Below are 23,307 nucleotides of genomic sequence, written 5' to 3'. Positions count from 1 at the left end.
GGGGAAATGGCCCACGAGGCGCATCATGAACACAACAAGGCCAAGAATGGCTAATGCCAGGCAGGAGAGGGTGCACAAATGGCCCACAAGTGTGGCGGGGCTGGGCGGGGCTGTCGCTGGGTAATCAACTTCCTGGAGCGACTTGCAACCCTCCCTGCTGGCTTTCCCATTGACTTTGTTTGTGGGATGGTTGCAAATAGTAAGCATGTGACTACAGGGTACTGTTACATCAGTGTGAGCTGGTTGTCAAGTGCCTAGATTGCCATCACGTGACACTGGAGATTCTGTGAGGGCTGGAACTTTGAGAACATCATGAACTTCTTTTAGCGCCATCATAACTTCAAACAGTCACTGAACAACTGGATGATAAATGAAGAGTACCTGTATAGCAGTCCACTTGGTAGTGTATATATTTGATTTGTAGAAAAAATAATGGTGTGCGCTGAGAGATGTGTGCCGTTTGCAGAGATACTGCTCTTTTCTCAAACCTGGCAAGGTTTCTATGAAAAAGTGTAATAATCTCAATGTACTAACATCACAAAATTACTTTATAGTGTTAAATGGCACTTTTTGATGGAGTGTTCTGAATTATTCCACATAATTAATATTTACATTAATCTAAGCCCTCAAAAGATAATAATAATAACAACAATAGTAATAATAATAAAGTTGGAAGGGACCTTGGAGGTCATCTAGTCCAACCCCCTGCTCATGCAGGTAACCCTATACCATTTCGGACAAATGGCTGTCCAGTCTCTTCTTAAAAACTTCCAGTGTTGGAGCATTCAGCGCTTCTGGAGGCAGGTTGTTTTGTTTCGTTTCCAATGGAGAATTCTATTTCAAAGCAAAATGAAGATTTTGGTTCCTTCTGTATCAGAGGAGATATCAAAGGCGTGCAATCAATTGTAGTTTGAAGGGAGGTATTGTTGAAATTAATATTTTATTCTAAAAGATGGCTTAGGAAGGAAAAAAAATCTTAGTTTAGCATGATTAGTCTTTTTTGCACTGATTTATTTCCTTGTATTTCTAAACATAAAACAAAATAGCTCAAAGGAACAAAATAGGATAAAACTGGGATTTTTTCTCTCTCTTTTAGCCTAGGAAAACAAGCTACTCTCTAAAATCTCCTGGAATAAGGCCAAATGCTGGCAGGCACAGCTCCACATCTGGCACATTGAGAGGCCATCCAACTCCTCTTGAAAAGGAGCCATATAAGATTAGTTTTAGTAGAATCACTGAAACTGAACAGGAGTCTGCAGCATCAGCACCAACCTCACCAAACATACCATCCACTCCTCCAGTGTCTGCCTCATCAGAAGTCAGTGTATTCATAGACATTGATCTCAATAGCTCCTATGGTAAGTATTCTGAATGACCTTACATTCTTAAATTACAATAATAAAACAAAACTAAATTTATTTCTGATATTTGCAGGTTTACTGCTCCTATCATATTATGATAAGTCTGGCTTAGAGGATGAGAGGTGGATGGGAATACTTTTTCTGAAAGATTCTAGTCACTGAGTTAATGTATTCTGAATGCAGCATTTTTGTCTTTTAACTTTTGAAATCTAGAACAAGATGTATTTCTTTTTATGCCATTTATAACTGAACTCAAGTGTTAATGGCACAACGGAGATCGAAGATTTAACACCAAATCTTTATGCTCACCATTTCTTTTCTATTCCTTAACTTTTTATTAGGCCCATGCAAAACATTTAAACAAAGACCGTCTTTGAATCATTAAAGCCACTCCATGTTTTGCAAAGCTCATATGCTGTTTCAGCAGTTCCCATCTGTCATGAATGAGCCTGCAGAGCCCTTTGCGTCTCTTTCTTCACATGCATGTATTTTCAATTCTAAACAATATTTTGGCAAGGAAAAATTCTTGATTGTATCCTTTCTGCCTTTTCTCCACAGGTAGCAACAACAGCATATTTGCTCCTGTCCTTTTGCCACAGTCAAGTAAGTACTCTGGTTGTTCCTTAGAATTCCATTGTCTCTTTGTATATGTATGCAAAAGAGCAGCAAGAGTCACTCTAACCCTAAAGTTGTATGATCTTTGGCCCTATCTAAAGCGGACAAGGGGAATAACCAGTGATCCAGTTAACATTTTGAGGGGGTGATTTTTCAGATTCTTCTAGGGAGGTTGGGGCTTTGGGAGCAGTTTTGAGGGAAAATATGAGCGCCTTAAAGCTTGGTGAGACTTCAGAAAATGCCAAACCTCTTAAAAAATTAGAGCAATTTCTTCCTGTTTTTTGAGGGTTACTGTGCACAATGATTTATTGATAACATTTATATTTGGCCAGTTTGGTGTAGTGGTTAAGGTGCTGGCCTTGAAATGAGGAGACTGAGTTCTAGGCCTCCCTCCATAAAAGCCAGCTGGATGACTGTGAACCAGTCACTCACTCTCAGCCCAATCCACCTCATAGGATTGTTGTAGGGAAAAGAGGAGGCAGGACTATTAGGTATGTTCACTATGTTGAATTGATGTGTGTGTGTGTGATGATGATGATGATGATGATGATGATAATAATAATAATAATAATAATAATAATAATATGGCCATCCAACTCAAACAATATGACTCCAGATGGTGTTTAAAGTAATTAAGCAGAAATATAAATCAGCACTAAAACAAAACAATGAAATGGCCATCAGAACTAAAATGCATTGTATCCTACCAGGACTTTGCTCATTCTGATCCAGAGCCTGTGGAAACACTCAGCTCTTAACTGTCTTTCTAAAGGCTTGCAGGCTTGTGGCCAAAAGCCAGTTAGATACTCAAAATCTTTGCAGTTGTTTCTTTGACCACGCTACTGTAAACCTCCAAAATACTAAAAAAAAAAAAAAAGTCCAAAAATGTCAGCTCCATTCACTGTAGAAAACTGCCCATAGATTTTCTCATCCTGTCCTAAAGACAGAAACTATTAAAACATAGGTAGAGAAAGCAAAACGTAAACAAGTATATACAGGTAATCTTCAACTTATAACCATTTATTTAGTGACCATTTGAAGTTACAACAACGCTCAGAAAAGCAACTTACCATCATTCCTCACACTTATAATGTCATAGCATTCCCACAATCGTGATCAACATTTGGGTGCTTGGTAATCAGGAATGTATCTAAGGACAGTTGAGCACCCTGGAGTCACGTGATCACAATTGACAACCCTCCCAGATAGCTTCCAACAAGCAAAGTCAATGGCGGAAGCCAGATTCGTTTAATGACCCCATGATTCACTTAACTGCAGTGATTTGCTTAATCATAGCAAAAACTATTGTAAAATTTGGGTATGATTCACTTGGCAATCGCCTTGTTTAGAATTGAATTTCTGGTCTCAGTTGTGGTTGTAACTCAAGGACTATTTGTATCAAAAATACAAAAATAATTGCTAGGGCAATTTATACATTTAAGAAATAAGGTTTCAAAAGATTAAGTAAACAATCAGACACACTTAATTCTGTCTGCTTTTTTCTTCAGAATCATTCTTTAGTTCATGTGGAAGTTTGCATAAATTAAGTGAAGAACCCCTGGTTCCTCCTCCTCTGCCTCCTCGCAAGAAGTTTGATCAGGAGCTTTCGAACTCAAAGGTAATCTTCTATTTAAAAGAATATTCTTTAAGTGTACAGTATTTGTAGATTATGAGCAAAGCAGAGATCTTGTAGCTTTATGTGATTTGATTTCTTACTGCTCAATCTCTCTTATTTTCTTCTCTTTGTGCATCTGCCTGTGCATCCTCTCAAACCATCACAAACTCACTTCCTTGTTAATCAGCTCATGTGCCAATTTTATGTCTGTTACATTAACCGTCTCAATCGTGGCTTGTTGGTATTACCAGGCATTTTGAAATACCTGTCTTTAGAGCTGAATTCCATTCATTTTGGTGGAATTTTAAACCATTAACTTTAAATCAAACTGTTTTAATGTCTGAGGAGTTGACATTCAAGTTCAGGAATGATGAAAAAGAGGAATGGAATGTTGTATTTTGAGAACATCAGTGTTCTGATTCAGGAAGGAAATTTGAAGATGGAGACATATGAGGGTTAATGCAAGTTCTTGCTCAAAATAATTTACATTGGGAACAGTTTAGATGATTCTGCTCATGTGTGTTTCAGGGTGGTTCCAGATCTGATGATGATCCTCCTGCTGTCCCCCCGAGACAGCCGCCTCCTCCAAAGATACAACCACGAGTCCCAGCTTACACTGGTTTGTTTGATCAGCCACTGCAAAGCCCTCCACCACCTCCACCAAGAGACCCTCTGCCTGACACTCCTCCTCCAGTACCCCTTCGCCCTCCAGAGCACTTTGTGAACTGCTCATTCAATCTTCAGCCACCACCTGTGGGACACTTTCACAGAGAGCCCGACTGGCTCCGGGAAGTTAGCACATGCCCAAACTCCCCCAACACTCCTCCTGGCACCCCATCACCTCGAATATTGCGTCGCTGGTGCATGCTCAGCCCAAATCTTAATAGCCTTGCAGCACCTCCAGTCCCACCTCGCCAGAATTCCAGTCCTCAGCTACCAAAACTGCCACCAAAGACTTACAAGAGGGAACTTTCTCACCCTCCTTTGCACAGACACTCCTTGCTAGAAAATGCAGAAGCTCCTCAATGACCTTCATTATGGTAGTCATTGACACTGGAATAGCAGCTCCTAACTTTACATTTTCTTCTTAATTTATTCCAATGACACCGTGTATTTGAGCCCTTTGTCAGCAAACACATGCACCAGAGTGCTGCTGATCAAGACTCATCCTCAAGCATTGGAACAACAGCCTTCAGACTCACTCTAGCCTATTTACTCACACCATCAATCTTCTCCTCAGGGGATCAGTAACACTGCCTTCTCCTCTTCCTCTTCAGTGCTGTGACAAAGAATACCATATTTTGCACTGTAAATGATACACTACATTAATTTTAAACTGACATCAGTTCATTGCACTGAGCCAAAACAAAAGTGGTTGCTGGTGGATTTTTTTTATTTCCAAACTGGAGCATGAGCAACCTTTTCTCTCCATATATATATGGGTGTGTGTGTGTGTGTGTGTGTGTGTGTGTGCGCATTTGTGTGTGTGTATTTTTAAAGGTGCAATTAATTGGAGAACCTTCTCCAAATTGGTATCTTCAAGCTGTATCCCAGCAATCCCAACCAATATGGCCTTCTAGAAAGCATCAGGTAAGATGCATTGAGAAGCGCTCATGAAGAGTTCTCACCCAAGCCGAGTTGCAGTGGATAGATTCATTTCAATTTGTTTTACCTGGGAGAACTTTCAAGTGGATGTGCCCAATTGATGCCATAATTGATGGACTTCCCACCAAACCTGAAGACATATGTCATGTTTCTAATTTTGTTTTTATAAACCTCTTTAGATAATTGCTTTTCAGGAAAAAAATTAAAATCAAGAGGTTTGTGCTAGACCATTATATTACTCCTATTTTCAAATGTTAGATGACATTGTGTCTTAATTTTTGTAGTTTTGCTGCTGAAATTGGGAAAAGATAAGTGACTAAACCAAGAGAGTGCACTACACTTGGTCTGATTAAGTGAGAAGCAGAAAGGAATCTGCTTCCCCCACCTGTTCAAGGAGAATTTAGCTTGTGTGTCCTATTCAGTTGTGCCTTCATTGTTTAGACAAGCGGAGGTGTCTTAAGCTAAAAAGTTGCCTGCTATTTCGAGGAACAAAGCTATCGCACCATATTATGTACAGTTGTTTATAATGTATAATTTACAAAGTAATAGCCTGTATACATTTCTGTGATTTGAGGCCTCTTCTGCAATCTGTTCTTTCTGTGCATTATACTATTGTAAGCATTTTCCTACATATTAGTGATTATCGTTACCCTACTTTCCTCAAATTAGAGCTTCACTGTCATCATGGGGTCCCTTTTGGAAATGTAGCATTTAAACCAGCAGATATTGAAGAATGCTATTTGGACACTTTGAAACTTAAATAAGACCTTCCTCTGACCAGTTGAATCCTGTTCTTTTCCATTCAAGCTGGCATATTAAATGAGTCTGGTTCAAGGATTTAAAAAAATCTGGAGAGAGTCTGGTAGCACCTTTTTCAATTAACTTAAAAAAAGCATAAGCTTTCATGAGCCACAAATCACTTTATCAGATGTGTAGAGTGGCTAGACCTTGCCCATTTTAATATGGGTGGACTTCAACTCCCAGAACCCCTAGTCAGCATGCTGAGTCAGCCAGTATACACAACCATGGCTAAGATAGAGAAACAGTGGGATAGATTGATGTAGGATTTAAATAGGGATGATGGGAAAGGAGGGGACAACAGGTTGGTTATGTAGATACAGGTTACATGTGAAACAGATTAGCAGTATCTTATCAATTAACAATTGTTGTGTTAAACCCCCTTTGTATTTGTTGATATCTTGAGCTTGCCTGAAATCTTTTGACATATAGGTAATAGAGATGGACTAATGACCACAATTGTGACTAGAACATATGTTGTAAGTCATTGAGATCATAAGTCTAGTCAAACCTAATTTTATGACAATTTTTACAGTGGGCATTAAACAAATCATACAATTGTTAAGCAAATCCAGCTTCCCCCATGAGTGTTTTTTGCCAGAAATTGGCAAAAAAGATCATAAAGTACAATCATGTGACCGCAGGATGCTACAACTGGTCATAAATGTGAACCAGTTACCAACTACTCAAATTGCGATCACTTGACTATAGAGGTGGTGCAATGGTTGTAAGTGCAAGTGCAGTTCGTAAGTCCCTTTTTCCAAGGTCATTGCAACTTTTGAACAATGGTAAAACAAACTTATCATAAGCCGAGGACTACCTGTATGCACATTCAGCAATCTCTTGCTCAATGGTGGCTTTAAAACGGGTTGATATAGGTCAGTGATGGTGAACCTTTTAGAGACCGAGTGCCCAAATTGCAACCCAAAACCCACTTATCACCGGGTGCCGGGTGGACATGGCCGCGGTGGTCATGGCAGACTGGGTGGGTGGGGCCAGGATGGCAGGGGCCAGTCCCTCACCATCTCTGGGGCATGGCATGGGTGCCCACAGAGAGGGCTCTGAGTGCCACCTCTGGCACGCGTGCCATAGGTTCGCCACCACTGATATAGGTGCTACCAGGCTTCCTTGGGGTTTTTTGTGACTAGGCTCTTTCACAATGCTCAAGTACTGTAGAATCCAAAAGCCTTCTCTTGACTGGTCTGTGGCTTTTTACTGTTCTTTGTATCAGAGTTCTTAACCAGACTAATAAATCACCTGGTCTTAATTTTTAAGAAAGTCTGCTCAAGTCATATTATTCTTGCAAAGATTGTCATGTTAAGAAAAACAAATGAAACTCCTTAGCATGTTTGGATCAGAAATGGCTCTAGGCAAGTTGGGGCTGAAGGCAGAACATCCAACATGGTGCACTCCTCCTTTCCACTACTACAGAGATTAAACAAGTTGACTATTTGCCCAGTAATTTTCATGTCACCGGCTTTTGGTAAACTACTTTACCCTTCGTGATATTTAGGCCAAAAATTCAAAGGGGTGGCGGTGGTGGGGTTCAGAAAACAATTAAAACGGTATTCATAAAATTCCAAGGAAAGGAAGTTACAAGAAAACCTTATGTTACTTTTTTGGGAGAAAGAATTCTGACTAGGGCTGTGTAAAATAGGATGTACTCAACCTAAACCAAGACTTTTCAGATTAGAAACAATGCCATTTTGAAATTACAAGATTTCCAGAGCATTCTGGAAAGTTGGGAGTATCTATTTCTGTTTCAAAATGGAAAGTTTCAAGCTCAGATGTGTTTTCAGTTCAAAACAGTCTGCATATGATTAGTTATAAATTTGTGTAAATATAGAGAGGAAATGACATGTCACAAAATTACACCAAATGATATATTTAGACTAATGCTGGAGAAAAACCAAGGAAACTCTGTGAGTTGTGGAAATTGAAAGATTTCACTAAAACTTAAGATTTCACTAAAGATTGAAAGATTTCACTAAAACTCTTGCTATGGATGTCTATGGAGATTCTCTTGCTATGGATGTCTATGGAGATTCTCAATCATCCAGGTCATGGTTGTCTCAAAGGTGTTTTTCAAAAGGCAACTGGGCTTTCTTTTTTTTCCCCTTGAAGACATGTCACTTCTCATCCAAGAACTGAAGAAGCTTCTTGGATGAAAAGTGAAACGTTTTCAAGGAAAAAAACAAAGGTACATTTCTTTTGAAATGTACCTTTGGGACATCTTATGGATATTTTTTACCAGGTATTGCCTCAGATACACACCAGTTTCCCTAACCAGAAAGAAAACTAAAAGGGCTCCAATGTAGTACTCCTTCCCAGTTGTTATTTATGCTCTATTGTTGGTGCATGTAGCCATTAGAAGTTTGCAAGTCTTATTTTAATATTTATTATGCCCTTAGAGCCAGAAAACATCAAATATGCATAGCTTGCAAGTTAAAACTAATGTTAGGGCAACAGATAGGAGGGGGAAGAATGTATTTGGTAGTAAAAAAAAAATTACACCATATTATGGCATGTTTTGTTCTGAGTTAAGATGTCATATGCACCTATTTTGTTATACAATTAACAATTCTGACTCATTACATGTGAATCCATTCAACAGTGGCTTATTCAAGAAACTGTTGCTAAATGATATATGGTCTGTTGTAACATCTGAATCCATCCAACATATTTGAAGACAGGTCCTGTGAAATGAGTCCCATTTGCACATAAGAGGTTGATATTCATATGAATAATAAAAAGGTTTTTGTATGTTCAGTTTAAAATATTAAAACAAAGTCTTGATAACTCATGGAAACTCAGCTTTACTTCCTGCATTAGAAAGGTAAAGATTGCTTCTGATACTCATTTAATAATACCCAATTTTTAAACTTAGTAGAACCTACATCAGAACTTACCACAAGGTGTTACAGTTTCATGGAAGTTTGCCCCAATGCGGCCAGGAATGGATGAGAAAGGCTTTCTAAATACATAAATGGTGATTTGGAATATTTGTGGTATCGGTTCTCGAGACAATAAGGTTACACTCACCTAACATGCTTTATGAAGTTGGGTGAAGATCTAATGGGTGCACTTGCATAATGTAGTAATCTGGGTTTATGATAACCTTGTCCAATTTCTTTATGATTTAGCATAACCTGCTTGGATAGCATCAGACTGATTGCAGTATGCAAACCCAAGAAATACAATCATTCAATAACCAGGTAAAGCCTACAGTATTATATTTATGCAGCCAGAATGGGTCTGAAAGTAACAAAATAGCTTTTCCTGTTATTATGTAATATGAGGAATAGAATACTTTATACACAGGTAATTTCTGACCTACACTGTTTCATCTATGATCACCTTTCTCTTAATAGGCAGCAAATATAAACATACTAAACTAGATATTCAGAATAACAAGACTGTGTGATTGATATGGGCTATGGGCGGCTTTGCATGATCTTGGTGTCCCATCCTACCAGTGGTGGGATTCAAATATGTGAACAACTGGTTCTCTGTGTGGATGCCACTTCCAGAAGTCCGTTCTGGGCCTGGGCAACAAAAAATTAGCTACCAGTTCTGCCGAAGTGGTGCGAACTGGCCTGAATCCCACCACTGCATCCTCATCAGACTCATCAGATCACTGTCCGCTGATCAGGAGGCAATAGTGAGAACACCATATGGTGACATAGATTGATTCAAAATCAGTAAGGGAGTCAGGGATGTATTTTATCAACTATATTGTTCAACCTGTATACTGAAATGATCATGCAGAAATTAGATCTGCCTGATGTTAGAGTGAAGATTGGGGGAAGAACCACAAATAATTTGAGGTTTGCAAGTGATATATAACACTATTGGCTGAAAATAAGGAAGACTTGGAAAAAATGATCTGGAAAAGCAAGGACGAAAGTGAAAAAGTAGGATTGAGTCTTAATATCAGGAAAACAAAAATAATGACAACAGCTGCAGATGGACATGAGACGTTTAAAATCAACAAGGAGGAAATTGAATTAATTCAAGAATTTATCTTCCTTGGATGCAAAATTGTTCATAATGGCAGTTCTACTCCTGAAATCAAATGCAGGATAATCTTAGGCCACACTGCAATGATTAACATGAATAAGATCTGGAAAAGCAGAGATATTGATATAAATACAAAAAGGCTAGTTAGAGCGATAGTTTCCCCTATAATGATGTATAAGAGTTGGACACTAAGAATGGCTGATTGAAGGCTTGACAACTTTGAATTGTGCTGGTGTAAATTATTGTGTATACCATGAACAGCTGGAGTAACTAACAGGTGTTAAATTGTATAAAACCAGACACAACACTAGCTAAAATCATAAGACCACGTCTGATTTACTTTGGCCATGTCATGTGTGCAAATTTATTGTAGAAGGCAATGATGCTAGGAATGGTTAGTGAAACTAGAAGGGGCACCAACGAACATACTGGCTTTTATAACATCAAATCTGATACAAAGTTGAACATCCAACAACTGAAAGAAGCTATGCTTGACAGGATAGCATGGACAGCTTTTGCATATAAAGTCGCCAAGAGTCGGATATGTCTTAAGTGGTTAAACCAACCAACCAATGTGTGTTTGTTCAATTTCAATAACTGCCTATCCTCTGGGCAATCCACAATCAACTCAATTGAACTACAACATTATGGATTAGTCATTCTTTCTGAGCCCAAGCTACTTCATGGGATGGTTGTTGTGGGGAAAATAGGAAGAAATGTATAGAAATAGATATAAGTGTGACATCAGCTGAGAAAAAAAATACACGTTAATACAATCAACAAACACAAAAACAGGTTTTCAAGGCCTGGCGAAAGGCCAGCAGGATCGGGGCCATCCTAATCTCCGAGGGCAGAGGCCACGGCCCTCATATACACATATATTCACACTTACATAAAGCAGCTATTTCGCTTTTTTGCACTCATTCATGGCTACACTATTACTACTGCAATTGCTAGTGCTGCTGCTGCTGCTGCTATTCTCACGTGTCTGTGTAACCTTATCCCGAGACACGCCTTTCGCGTGTGAATTCACGGAGGAAGGAAACTTAGCAGTCTCCGCGCTGATGCCTCGAAGCGCCGCGGGGTAGTTACGGGCAGAAAAGAGCCGCCGCCGGGTTCCCCTCCCTCCCTCCCAGTCAGAGGGCGCCGCCGGGAAAAAAAAGGCCGCTTGGGCGAGCCTGGCCGGCCTTGCCCGCTCTTCCTTCATGTCGTCGCCGCCGCCGAAACCGGCGGTCTTCTTCGAGCGGGAGCTGCCCCGGCGGGACGGCTCCGGGATCCTCCGGCTGACGCAGCGTTCGGCCGGCGGGACGGGCTCGGTGGTGTGGGACGCCGCACTGGTGCTGGCCCGCTTCCTGGAGAAGAGCGCGGCGCAAACAGGGCAAGGCACAGAGCGGCGCGGCGGGACTCCGGTGGCTTTTCTCCGCCAGAAGGCCGTGCTCGAATTGGGCGCTGGCACCGGCCTCGTGGGCCTCGTGGCCGCCAGCCTCGGGTACGGGAGCGAGGGCAGGCGGGCGGGGGGGGGGCATCCTGGGCTGCCGGCCTTCCCTGAGCGTCGCTGCGCCGCGTTTGGCCTCCTGCCCTGCGCTGGATGTTCTGTTGTGCCCTGGCGGAAAAAAGGGCAACATCAACGGGGCGTAAATTTTTATCTGTGGGGCTTCTGTGTGGCAAGCAGCTCTTCCAGCCGTCCCGGGCTCCTTCTGATGGCAGCAGAAAGGGGATGATGCCTGCCTCGAGAGCCCTGCAGGCGCTGCTATCATCTAAAAGCCTTCCTTGTCAGAGATTATTACCAAGAAAGTTTTTCTTTAATCTTTTGGGAATGTATGTATGTATTGATTGATTGATTGTTCACATTTCTGAACCTCCCATCTACCTCAAAGAGGGACTCTACACAAGTAAGCGACTACTTTCACAATGTACAAAAAGACCTGTGCCTATTGAATAAATTCAACTTGAATAGGCTCACATTATTAAGCCATAAATAATTGCTTACAAATTGTAATGGCTGTATTCGAAAAGTTAAGCAACAAGCAAGCCCACAATATGCTTTAGCATGCCAAGTGAACAGTTAATCACACACACAACACTGATGATGCAAAATTCCCTCTATATGTTTGCCATTGGAAGATGAGAGAGAGAAAGAGAGATTATTTTCCTTCTAGGACTGTAATAAAGTTATTGCAATTATTTGAAAGTAAATTAGACTATATTTCACTTATAATATTTTCCAGCTTAATTTTATGTAGTTCAATTGCCGGGAGAACTGGCTCTGCGTTGCCTAATACATTCTTTGACAGGTATTTGCTGTACATGATTTGCTTTGACAGTTCAAACTTCTTAAAAATTGACATTGTGGAAGGGAGCCATGTTTGTCTACTGTGGCAAACCATCAGAAAGGATTATGACAGCATCTTTTCCAACTAACACTTCTTATTAAAAGGCAAATCATTTTATCAGATACACGCAAATCTAAATCTCATATTGGTGTAGGCCAGTGTTTCTTAGCTTGAAGATGTGTGGACTTCAGTTCCCAGAATTCCCCAGTAAGCATAGACAATTTGAGAAACCCTGATCCAGCCATTTTGTGCATCAGATGAAGTGAGCTGTGGCTCACGAAAGTTTATGCCTTTCAATCAAATCTGTTTAATCAGATAAAAGGTGCTACCATCCTTCAAAGAACTTGAGTGGTGGGTTTTATGCTTTCATGTTGTGTTCTGTCTTGTATTGCTTGAATAACATTGTGGACCAGGAATACTAACATGTTTTCCTTCCACCTTTTTTGTAGAGCAAATGTTACTGTTACTGATTTGGAGGAAATTCAGGATTTATTAAAAGTGAACATTGAGAATAATCAACATCTTGTATCAGGTTCCATTCAAGCCAAGGTACTGAAATGGTTTGTATTAATTTTTTATTTAGTTTAAGAAATTGAGAATCAATTTTGGTTAATCAGCCAGTTATGACGTCAGCCTTAATAGAGTCTAGTTTTATTTTATTTATAAATCATATTTATAAACAGACAAGATTAACAAGAAAGATGAAATATTTTTGGCCTACCTCACTCTATAATAAAAGAATCTTGATAAATTATTGGAGTGAATTATATATATTTAAAGTTATAGTACAAAGTTTGATAAGACTTTGGAAAAAAATAAGTAAATGTGCATCTAACTGTATACTGCTTTGAGAAAATTGGCTAAAATTCAGGATCTACGTAAAATAATGAATCAAATGTTATTTCCATATTTTTTATTAAGATTGATTAGATTTATATGGCCATCCATCTCATATAAAGCAACTCTGGGAGACTAATACAATACAAACACTGGAGTTGGGTGGCCAATAAGTTTAAATTATTAATAATAACAAGAATAATATTAATAGAATAACTAAATACTATAGTACACATCGGAAAACAAAAAAGTGATTGTTCATTACGTTAATCTATCTTCATGGTTTTAGGCTGGGTTACTTATTATATTTCCCCAGTGGTGTCCTGTTAGATTTGGTAGGAAAGGCCTATTCCAGGTGCCGCCTGTAAGAGATGCCATCCAGCAAGACCCAGGAAAAGAGTCTTTTCAGACATGGCATCCACCCTCTGCAACATCATCCCTTCAGAGTAATTATGCCCTGGTCTTTTGCAAGACATTACAAACTTGGTTTTGCCCTCAAGCCTGGGGTCACAATAGTGTGGGTAAGCTTGTTTCTGGGTCATACTTCTATTAAATATAAGATGTTATAAGTGTTCTCGGCTGCTATCTTTTTATATTGTTTTTAATTGTGGTTATTTTTTACTCTTTTTAACTGTTAACCCCCAGAGACATGCATGTGAGATTGACAGCCATATAAACTACTTAAATAAGTAATCCTTAAGTCTTTACTCCTTGTATTCACATATTTAGGGGGGAGGATGTAACAGACTTTCTTCCTGCACCTGATTTCATATTGATGGCAGACTGCATCTACTATGACGAGGTAAACTGCATATCAGTGGGCTAAGAATAGAGTTGAAGGCAGGCAAAGAATCTCTAGTCTTGTAATTGGGATTAAACTTGTGACATCCTTTGAACTGATTTTGATGCTGCAAGATCAGGGTAGATATGCCATAGTAAAATGATAATCGGGCTATTTTTTCTTTGTATAGTAGGATGATCTCATGAATACCTTTGAGATTTTGACCAGCGAACTGAACATTTGAGTCTTAAGTTTTGCTATAAGATTTCTGAATGATCTTGAGGAACCCACTTTGCCCAAATTCTTTAAAATTGTATTTATTATGTTTTAAAAAATAACACTCTCCTTCCTTCAAAGAGCTAAGGTCCTTCATGCTTCTTGTAATTTCTGTGAGGTATATGTAGGCAAAATGACAGTGACTAGCCCAGTGAGCTTCATAACTAAGTAAGATTTTGAATCCAGATCCTCCAGTTCTGATTAGATGCTATACGTTTAGGACTACAACTCCCATAAACCTCACTCAGCTTGACAAATTATTGATGATTTTGAAAGCTGGAACACAGGCAATGGGGAGTTTTTTCACAGAATGCTGTTCAAATATTTTGGATTGTTATTCTTTTTATTTATCCTTACTGGTGATAAAGCAACTTGTGTTCAGCCAACTGTGTCCATTTGGGGCAGCTTGCATTATTCCTTAGAAAATATTTTTTCTTGGGAAATCCTTGGATAAGTTTCCTTCTCAGGATTCTTCAAACTCTTCAGGAATATTCATCAGCTATCACCTATTTCATTCTGTGAATGAGATGGAGTGATGACTGTGGAACCAGCCCCTAATAGTAGAAAAATGGTGGTTGTGTCCTGTTTCCTGAATTCCTTCATTACTTATTTTAGCCATTAGTGTAAACTAACAGTACAGTTTCATTTTGTATTAACTGAGCTGATGTTTCTTAGAATTTTTAGGAGCTATTTCCAAATAGCTATAAAAATTGTAGCCTTTCAGTACCTCATGACTATCCTAGTCTACATTCTGATCTTTTCTCTGAACTGCGTCTACTTGCACTTACTACTGCTATCTGCCTGGTAATTATCCCAAATAACTGAAAGTTTGAGAGGCCAATAAAAGAAATAACACCATATTTGCTAATACAGTGATCCAGTTGCTTGTATTCAGTTTTTTGAAGTACAAATTAGACTGAGCCATATATAAAGAGTGGGTGGAGACTAAATGTCAAATATTTAACTTTTACGGATAGTCACTGGAACCATTGGTTAAAACTCTGAGGGACTTGGCTGGCTTGGATACTTTCATCCTTTGCTGTTATGAAGAAAGGACTGTGGGACAAAACCCAGAAGTAGAGAAGAGATACTTTGAGGTGAGTCATATTAGAGCTTTTCTTGATTTGAAGGAATCAAATTTTTCTTGGGAGAGGGTTTTTTTTCCAAGAGTAGAAAGGCAGGTTTTCAAAATGCTTTCTATTATTTCCTAAAACAGTCACAAGTAGCACAAATAGCATTTTGAGAATGCTGTGGTATTTAAGAACTTATTCTGGTATAATTTTAAATCACAGCTTCTTCAGAGGGACTTTGAATTGCAAAAGGTTCCCTTGGATGAACATGATGAAGAATATCGGAGTGAAGACATTCATATCTTTATCATGCAAAAGAAAAAAATGGTAAGTGTTAGCCTTACTGGTTCTGGAAATGAGTTAAACATGTGTTCTAGATAACCAACCCATTTTCTTTCCTTGCAAACCAATTGAATAAAAATGACTTGAGACTCTGACTAAGTTTCAGAGTTGTCTACTTCAAATCAGATCCATCTTTATTCCAGTTATAGATCAGCATAAATTTGAAACTCTATCTCTTTTTTTTTAACCTGACTCTGAGTGGTTTAAAAATTGTTATAAATAAGAAAACACCACAAAACAAAAAAGAATAAAGATGCACCGATAAGATAAAATCAAATGGGAAACAAAAAAGGAAGAAAAAGAAAAAAGGGGGCTTCAAACATGCTCGTCAGAGGCCGAGGTGAAAAGCTGAGTTTTTAGGGTTCTTCGAAACACAAGTAAGGGAGCCATTTGAATCTGTGGGGGAAACCTTATTCCAGAGGGCAGGCATTGCCCCATAGAAGGCACACTATGGATAGAATGTTGTCCCAGTGCAGATACAATGCTCGCTAATTGTAATTAGCATCAATGCAAATTAACACATGACTGAGGGAAAAATTGTTGTAGCTTGTAATTATGGAAAGAAATTGTTTTTGGTTGTTAGATTCAGCCAAATGGTATGCTACATTTTTCAGAATATTTCATCATGAAAGCCGTGATGCTGTTATCTGACCTCTATTTTACAGAAGAACTCTGAAGAAAATTGGAAATTAAAGAATTTTTAATATATTTTCTGCAGAACATCTCTGCAGCCAGACAGGTATCAACATATTGTTTTATACTAAAGTGATTTCAGGAAAAAAATCAATTCTCTTGAAAAAGAGCTACAAGAAAGAGAAGAAAAAGAAAAAAAGAAAGAGAAAGAAAACGAAAGAGAGAGAGAGAGAGAGAGAACCTCAGAATGTCAGATGAATGGTTTTGTATGATTATGCATAATATGCAATCCCTATTGGGCAAAATCTGTTTTAATATTAATATTTTATTAGAAAATTTATATATTAAAATTCTTGCTTCTATAACATTTAACTGGGCAAAATGGTGCATCGTAGGACAATAATTTTTGAACCAAGGTATCACAAATGGGCTTACCATCCTGCTGGGAAAGAAGGGGCAGGGAAAGGAGACGAAAGGAAGGAAAGTAGGAATAAGAAGGGAAGAGACTCACACACCTTTCCTGGCCCATGCAGCCCCCTGCACTTTCCCCAGCCCATGTAGCACCTCTTGACCCCGACACATGTTCCCTGGCCTTTGCTACCCTCCCTGTATGCCTTTCCTGACCCACAAAGCATCTTTTGCACCTCTCCCTTCACTCTCCCTGACCTGTGTCCCCTGGTGTGCCTTCTCTGACCCATGCAGCATCTTTTGGGCATCCCCCCCCCACGCCCTTCCTGACCCATGCGACCTCCCTGCACCACTCTACTTGCATGGCATTTCTCATGCCCATTCCTGATCAGCGACCCCCCCCTACATTCTCTTGACCCATACCACCTCCCTGTGTACCCTCCCCAACCTGCATGGCATTTCTTGCACCCATCCAGAGAGGCTTTCCAAACCACACAGCACCTCTCATGCATTCCCCACTTACCTGCTTGCTAGCCTTGGACTTGCAACTTCCTGCTGGCGTCCCCATTGACTTTCTCTTTGCAAGCTTCCCACAAGGAAAGTAAATGGGGACGCTGGCAGGAATTCTAGGGAGGAGGGAAGCAAGAAAGAAAATTACAGAGTGACATGGAGGGAGGGGGGAGCATTTCTGATCCTCCTTACCAGTTTCCTTACATGTAAACATAATGACCTGCAGGAAGAGCTAGACACGCCCAGGTATGCCTCTCCAAGAAACCAGGATCCTAAGAACCCATACAGACTTTTATCTTGCAAGCAGTCACATTCAATGTGCAGTGTCAGTGGGGAACCAATGTCCTCTGAGTGAAATCAGTGGCTGTAGAGTAGTGAGATTTATTTGACTTACATGCTGAGCTCCAATAATAATGCTTGAAGAGAGTTAATGGGTTCTTATAAAACACAGATGTACAACATCTGTTGCTTTGGGCAAGTCCACATCCAGCAAACAGAGCATTTCAGAAGACTTGTAGAGAAAGGGTTAAACTAATAACAATGTTTGAATTGCCACCCAAGGATTGTCTGCACACCACACTACTAATTCCTGAGAAACAAGCTAAAAAGGTGGTAGTTGTGTAACATACACCAAAAGAAACTTCTTGCTTATTGTAGTGCTGTGGGATGTGTACATAATATGAATTATGCATCCATACTGTGAATGTTTTGGGTTTGGCTTAATCATTGTAGTTTGTAAAGATGGTTTATATGTTTCAGCATGTTATGCAAACACTGGCTTTGTACTGGAATATAACTTGCTTATAGTCAGCAAATCTACCTGCAAAAAAGCTGACGATATGTTCATTGTGAACCAGGCAACTTACCTGTTTAACCTGAGATTAGGAAGTCATAATTGATTTTCTTCCCTACTGGAATGAGATTTAATCCTGTTGGATTTAACTCCAGTCCCAATTCACACTGAGAGCAGAAGATGAAAAAGATAAAGCATAAAGTCAAGCTCAGCTCCAGAATGCATTAATGTAGTGTTCTTGGCAGCAATATGGAAATGGTTTGCCACACAGGGTTCTTCAGTTTCTTAACCAGTCCTATGGCACAGGTCTTCATGCAAGAATTATTGGATAATAATACAAATAAAAATAACTTGACTCTTTTCTGCTCCAAAACCAAAGTCAGCCAGGTACTGCCTGCCACTGCTGAGAACCTGCAACACAGGGCGTGAAAATTAAGTGTTATTTGTTGGATAGCAAACTTCTCCAATGCCAGAAGGAGGCAGTATAAGACAGAAGACTTACTCTAGCCTTCTTCCAGACCAGCACATAAATTTTCCAGAGAAATGTGTATATCCAGTGCTTTACAAACATTTACAGTTCACATCACATCTACCACAATAAATTACATCTTCAGTAGCATTCTAGCAATTGTGTTTGATATAGCTGTTGACGCTGTTCACAATCATAAGACAGTGGGCAAAGAAGGAATAAGTATTCAAACTAAGCTTGTGGTGTAAGCATCTTTTTCAGAGCCATTGTCAGAGCTGTTTCTGTGTTTTAGATTTTTTTTAAGATAATGTTCTATACATAAAACCTGAATCCACATATTGCATCAAGCTATGGTTTGTCAAACAAACTAGAGTGTCCTAGCTGGCACATCTAAAGACATGAAACTTCAGAAAAGACAATAGTTGTCAATGTTCAAAAAACCTAGTTTGGTTTAGTGGTTCAGGCACCAGGCTAGAAACTGGGAGATGGATTCTAATCCTGCTTTAGGTCCAAAGCCAGCTGGATGATCTTGGACCATCGGTCTCTCTCAGCCCTAGGAAGGAGAAGTCTAGGCAGTCATCTGGAGTCAACACTCAAGGGGAAAAAACCATGAATCATAGTTTATGCAACATGTTAATTGCCAAGTTCAAGACAGCCACAAAATAAAAAAAAAATTGCGCAAACTTGTTACAGTTCTGCAGAAGTGATTATGACAGCATGGGATGGACTGGTAAAGACAGATATATTAAAATGCATAAAGTAATATGACTAGAATCAAACTAAACTATACTGTAGATTAGATATAGATCTGATGAGGATAAATTAAAGGAGTGAAATATGAATTACATTTTATTTAGTTTTTGCCTTTTTCACCATTTTATTATGTGTCATCTTATTATTACTTTCTATTTTGCATTTTGATGTTGCCTTACAGCCAATCAAATGATAATCACCCAAAATGATAATTCCCCAGTGAGGCACTACCATGATGTGGTTGTGGGGCTTGCGTGCTCCAAGGAAGCTGAGAAATACACACCAGAGGCTCAATCATACTGGACAGGTCTCATCAGAGAAGTCAGATGAAGAGTGACTCTCCCCTTAAATAATATGGAGAGACACAACTTACAAAAAACTACTGGATCAGTCATCACCCAGTCAACAAGGACTGTGCTAAGGTCTGGAGTTCCTGGAAATTGCTGACAAATCAGCTAAAGGGCGCTGGCCCATTGGCTGAGTAACCAGGGCCAACAGCTGCAGATCTACTGGAAAAAAAGTTATCTATCCCAAGTGTACAAAGACTGAAAAGAAAGAAATAATCATTTGATATTCCAAATCAAGTCCAGTGAGAAGAAGATAACTGCAAAGAATACACCAGGTCTGGAAAGAACAATATCCAAAATCAGAAATAACAGAAAAACTCTAGCAGATCAACCTAGATTTATAATACGAAATAAATTCACAGTATTTACAGAAGCAGAATTGAAAAACTTGCAGAGGACTACCCAGGTCAAAGAAATCAAAGTCTTGCCAGAAGTACTCGTAATATTTTCACTTAGCACTATGTCATTTTCAACTTTTTCTCGAGCAATTAATCCAAAGGACACCATGTTGGGAAGCTCTGATCTAAAATGCATTGACTCTCACCTGGTGACCTTCCACTATTAGGGAGCTGATCCAGAGAAACCTGTTCCCAGGAATTCAGGGCTGATGCCAAACAGACGAGAGAGTTTTTCCAAGCTTGACTGCTGTCCTGTTGGACACAAGGATTTTAAACCAGTTTGAGTATATTCTGGCAGCTCTATGTTCCTTTAAAAATCAAAGGACATATGTGATGGGTTGACAATCCTGTTGGTAGATTTATAGTTCCCACCACCCCTTCTTCTGCTATCTGTAATTAGATTATTGTAACACCTTAAATAATTACTATCTTGTGAACTGGACAGTCTATGTGACCTTTTACTATAAAATGTTTTAGGCTTCAAGGAGCTACAAGAATTATTATTGTTTTTCTTGCACAGAATTAACCATCTGGAAATAAGTTAAGCCTGCTGGGTTAAGGATGTGATTTTTCAAATGTCTGCCACACTTGGGTGCCAAAAGCCTCTCCATTCTTATATTCTTGGTGAGACATACAAGAAATTTGGTTCAATAATCTTAACAGAGGGCAGTTTTTCAATACTGTGGGTAAATCATACAGGTAGTCCTCGACTTATAACCACAATTGACCCAAAAATTTCCATGGCTAAGCAAGGCACTTGTTAAGTGAGTCTTGCCCCATTTTATGATCTTTTCTAACAGTTGTTAAGTGAATCATGCGGGTTATTAAGCAAATCTGGCTTCCCCCATTGACCTTGCTTGTCAGAGGTCAGCTGAGAAAGTTTCAAACAATTCCCACGTGACTCCAGGACAGTGCAGCTGTCACAAACACATACCATTTGCCAAGCGCCTGAATTTTGATCACGTGATCGTGGGGATGCTGCGATGATCATAAGTGTGAAAAACAGTCATAAGTCACTTCAGTGCCATTGTAACTTTGAACGGTCACTAACAAATGGTCGTAAGTCGAGGACTACCTGTAGTTCAATGGTTTTCAAGTAATGCTTGCAGGATTTCTGAAGTTATTCGGGAAATTTATCAGATTCTATGTCACGCAGCAGCGAATTACAATCTCTTCAAAGGTAGAATGGCTTCTCCTTACTCCCCAAATCCTGCTACAATTCTCCTTGTAGCATGTAGCAACAGAAGCCATCCCTTTGGGAGCAAGGCATGCTGGTCAAACTTTGGAACATAATAAGGCTCCGGCAGGGTGCAATTATCAGCAGGCAGTTGGCTGGGCAAAAGCCTGCCAAACTGGCAAAAGGTTTGCAATCTGCTGCCATAGATGAATTACTGGAAGGGCTCTTTACTAGCTTTTGGCCATCAACAGTTGGTAGCAAAGAAAACATCAAGGGTTTACTGAATGGAAAAAGTTAGACACTGCAGAACTGGATACATAGAAATGGCACATCAGTCTTTCCATGCTGTATCCTCCCAAGCTTGCTGGTCTCTGTATAATCAGGAAAACTGAGCAACATGTTGTATTAAGTGCTACCAGTTAAGTCCACCTCTGAAATTATGCATGAGCTCTTTGTTTATGCCAGCTTTATTCTCAACATAGATTCCAGTGATGGAAACATGCATCATGCTAAGCCGTAATATGAAATGCTGGATTTTGGCTCAACAGGATATATGTAAGCAATTATTCTGGTTTCTAAACCATGGTGTATGACTTAGTATTTTCTGTGAACAAACTACCAAGCTTATTTTCCAAGCCATTATGAAACCCAGTTTTATAATGCAACCTTTGGGTATGTTTCTGTTGTAAAGTAAAAGAAGCATGTGGTTGCAAGAAATAGTCCATTTACCACATTTTCAAACCTCTTATTTTTCCTTACAAGTGCTTGTCTCTTAAACCCCTTTCCCCCTCCCTTGCTCCTTGGATCATGCTACCCCAGGCAAAGTTACATGTTGTGGTTCAAAAAGAAAGACTAACCAAATTTGCTGCACTAGCCCGGGTCTCTTAGAGAGGGAGACTGGAATTCTTTTGAACAGGTAGGATCAGTGTGACATAGTGATTAAGGTGCTAAACTGGTGTTTTTCAAACTTGGTAACCTTAAGATGACTTCATTTCAACTTCCAGAATCCTCAGCATAGTGGCTGAGGAATTTTGAGAGTTGGTCCAGAGACCTTAAAAGTTGCCAAGGTTGAGAAACACTGTGCTAGAGTGAGATCAGGGAGACTAAGAGTTGAATCCTCCCTTAACCATGGAGCATAACTTTGGATATATTGCTATTTTCGGTCACAATCTGCCTCGCAGGATAATTTTGGAGATAAAATGAGAGACTCTCAGATATGCCACTAAGTTCCTGGAAGAAAGCCAGGTTAATAATAGTAACTAGCCACATCTGGATAAGGAAACAGTAAATGGCTGAACTTCTTCCATTATTTGTACACAAACTCTTTTTGCCAACTTGAAATGCTTTGCAACAACAAAGTCACTTAGATTCAGTGGTTAAAAAAAAGAAAAGAAAGGAAGGTAACTTTGCTATTAAAAGTGATTCTAAGGTACATCTTGAATGAAAGATACTTCCTTTTCTCCAACCCACCCCCAATTTCCTTCCTGATCCCATGAGATAGTGCTGTCTGCCTTGTCTGTCTGAATTTGTATGCTAAAGAGAATGGTGTAACGATCCTTTCCATTGTTCTAGGTTTGTTAACAAGGAATATACAAGATGGAGTAATGGCAAGGCCTAATCACAGTAAAGTGAGAGGAGATACGTTTTGACAGATCATTAGATCAATGTTAAAATTCACTCCGATTTTTTGCAAAGATTTTGCATGGATACAGTTGAATTATTTATCAATTATTACATGATATCAGCTGACGGGTTTAGTACTATTCCAAAACAAGGCTAAAATCTTCAAAACTGTTGGCAAGGGCATGGAGAGCTGCAACACAAAGCAGCATAAAATTGTCTTCTATATGTTACTTGGTAACTAGCTATCATCACAGCTGGCCAGCTGCAGTTCTCAGGCTGATATCCAAGTGAGAAATTGGCATAAGGATCTGGCAGGTATAAAGAGGCAGCCTGACTTGAAAGAAATGGACTGTCCGGTACAACAACCAAACAGGACAGGTACAGACTCCAATGGATAGGTAAAACTGCAGAAACAATTGCAACCAGCCTGCCTTCCATAGAAGACCTGTATATTCAGCCATCACTCTGCTGAACACCTAATTCTTGCAATACAGTCTTACATTTAAGTACATTTACCCATGTTGTTTGGCTGTAGTATCCTTT

General features: G+C 39.4%; 2 protein-coding genes across 2 annotated transcripts in view; both read left to right on the top strand.

Annotated features, from left to right (window-relative positions):
* Positions 1-4,970, top strand: part of SOS2 (SOS Ras/Rho guanine nucleotide exchange factor 2) — a 36,358-nt gene extending 31,388 nt beyond the window's left edge. The window contains exons 20-23 of the mRNA XM_015825568.1: positions 1,097-1,358; positions 1,920-1,964; positions 3,485-3,594; positions 4,120-4,970. Of these exons, the coding sequence (XP_015681054.1) occupies positions 1,097-1,358; positions 1,920-1,964; positions 3,485-3,594; positions 4,120-4,620 (918 nt within the window). The 3' untranslated portion in view covers positions 4,621-4,970. The remainder of the gene's footprint in view (positions 1-1,096; positions 1,359-1,919; positions 1,965-3,484; positions 3,595-4,119) is intronic.
* A 6,249-nt stretch (positions 4,971-11,219) lies between these two features.
* Positions 11,220-15,915, top strand: VCPKMT (valosin containing protein lysine methyltransferase). Its single transcript, XM_015825567.1, has 5 exons — positions 11,220-11,503; positions 12,797-12,907; positions 13,914-13,986; positions 15,219-15,338; positions 15,534-15,915. Exons 1-5 carry the CDS (start codon positions 11,220-11,222, stop codon positions 15,690-15,692), a joined length of 747 nt encoding a protein of 248 aa, XP_015681053.1. The 3' UTR covers positions 15,693-15,915.
* Positions 15,916-23,307: the final 7,392 nt, after the last annotated feature.

The sequence above is a fragment of the Protobothrops mucrosquamatus genome, unplaced genomic scaffold, assembly GCF_001527695.2.
Source record: "Protobothrops mucrosquamatus isolate PMUCROS unplaced genomic scaffold, P.Mucros_1.0 scaffold2692, whole genome shotgun sequence".
In the NCBI taxonomy this organism is placed as follows: domain Eukaryota; kingdom Metazoa; phylum Chordata; class Lepidosauria; order Squamata; family Viperidae; genus Protobothrops; species Protobothrops mucrosquamatus.
The sequence above is the reverse complement of the archived record's forward strand: the minus strand, read 5'-3'. Positions and strand labels throughout refer to the sequence as shown.

Bases quoted from the DNA above. Each gene is read 5' to 3' on its own strand.
- VCPKMT (XM_015825567.1), top strand. From the start codon at position 11,220: ATGTCGTCGCCGCCGCCGAAACCGGCGGTCTTCTTCGAGCGGGAGCTG. The intron at 12,908-13,913 runs GTTTGTATTAAT...TCACATATTTAG, and splicing joins CAAGCCAAGGTACTGAAATG to GGGGGAGGATGTAACAGACT. The intron at 15,339-15,533 runs GTGAGTCATATT...TTTAAATCACAG, and splicing joins TAGAGAAGAGATACTTTGAG to CTTCTTCAGAGGGACTTTGA.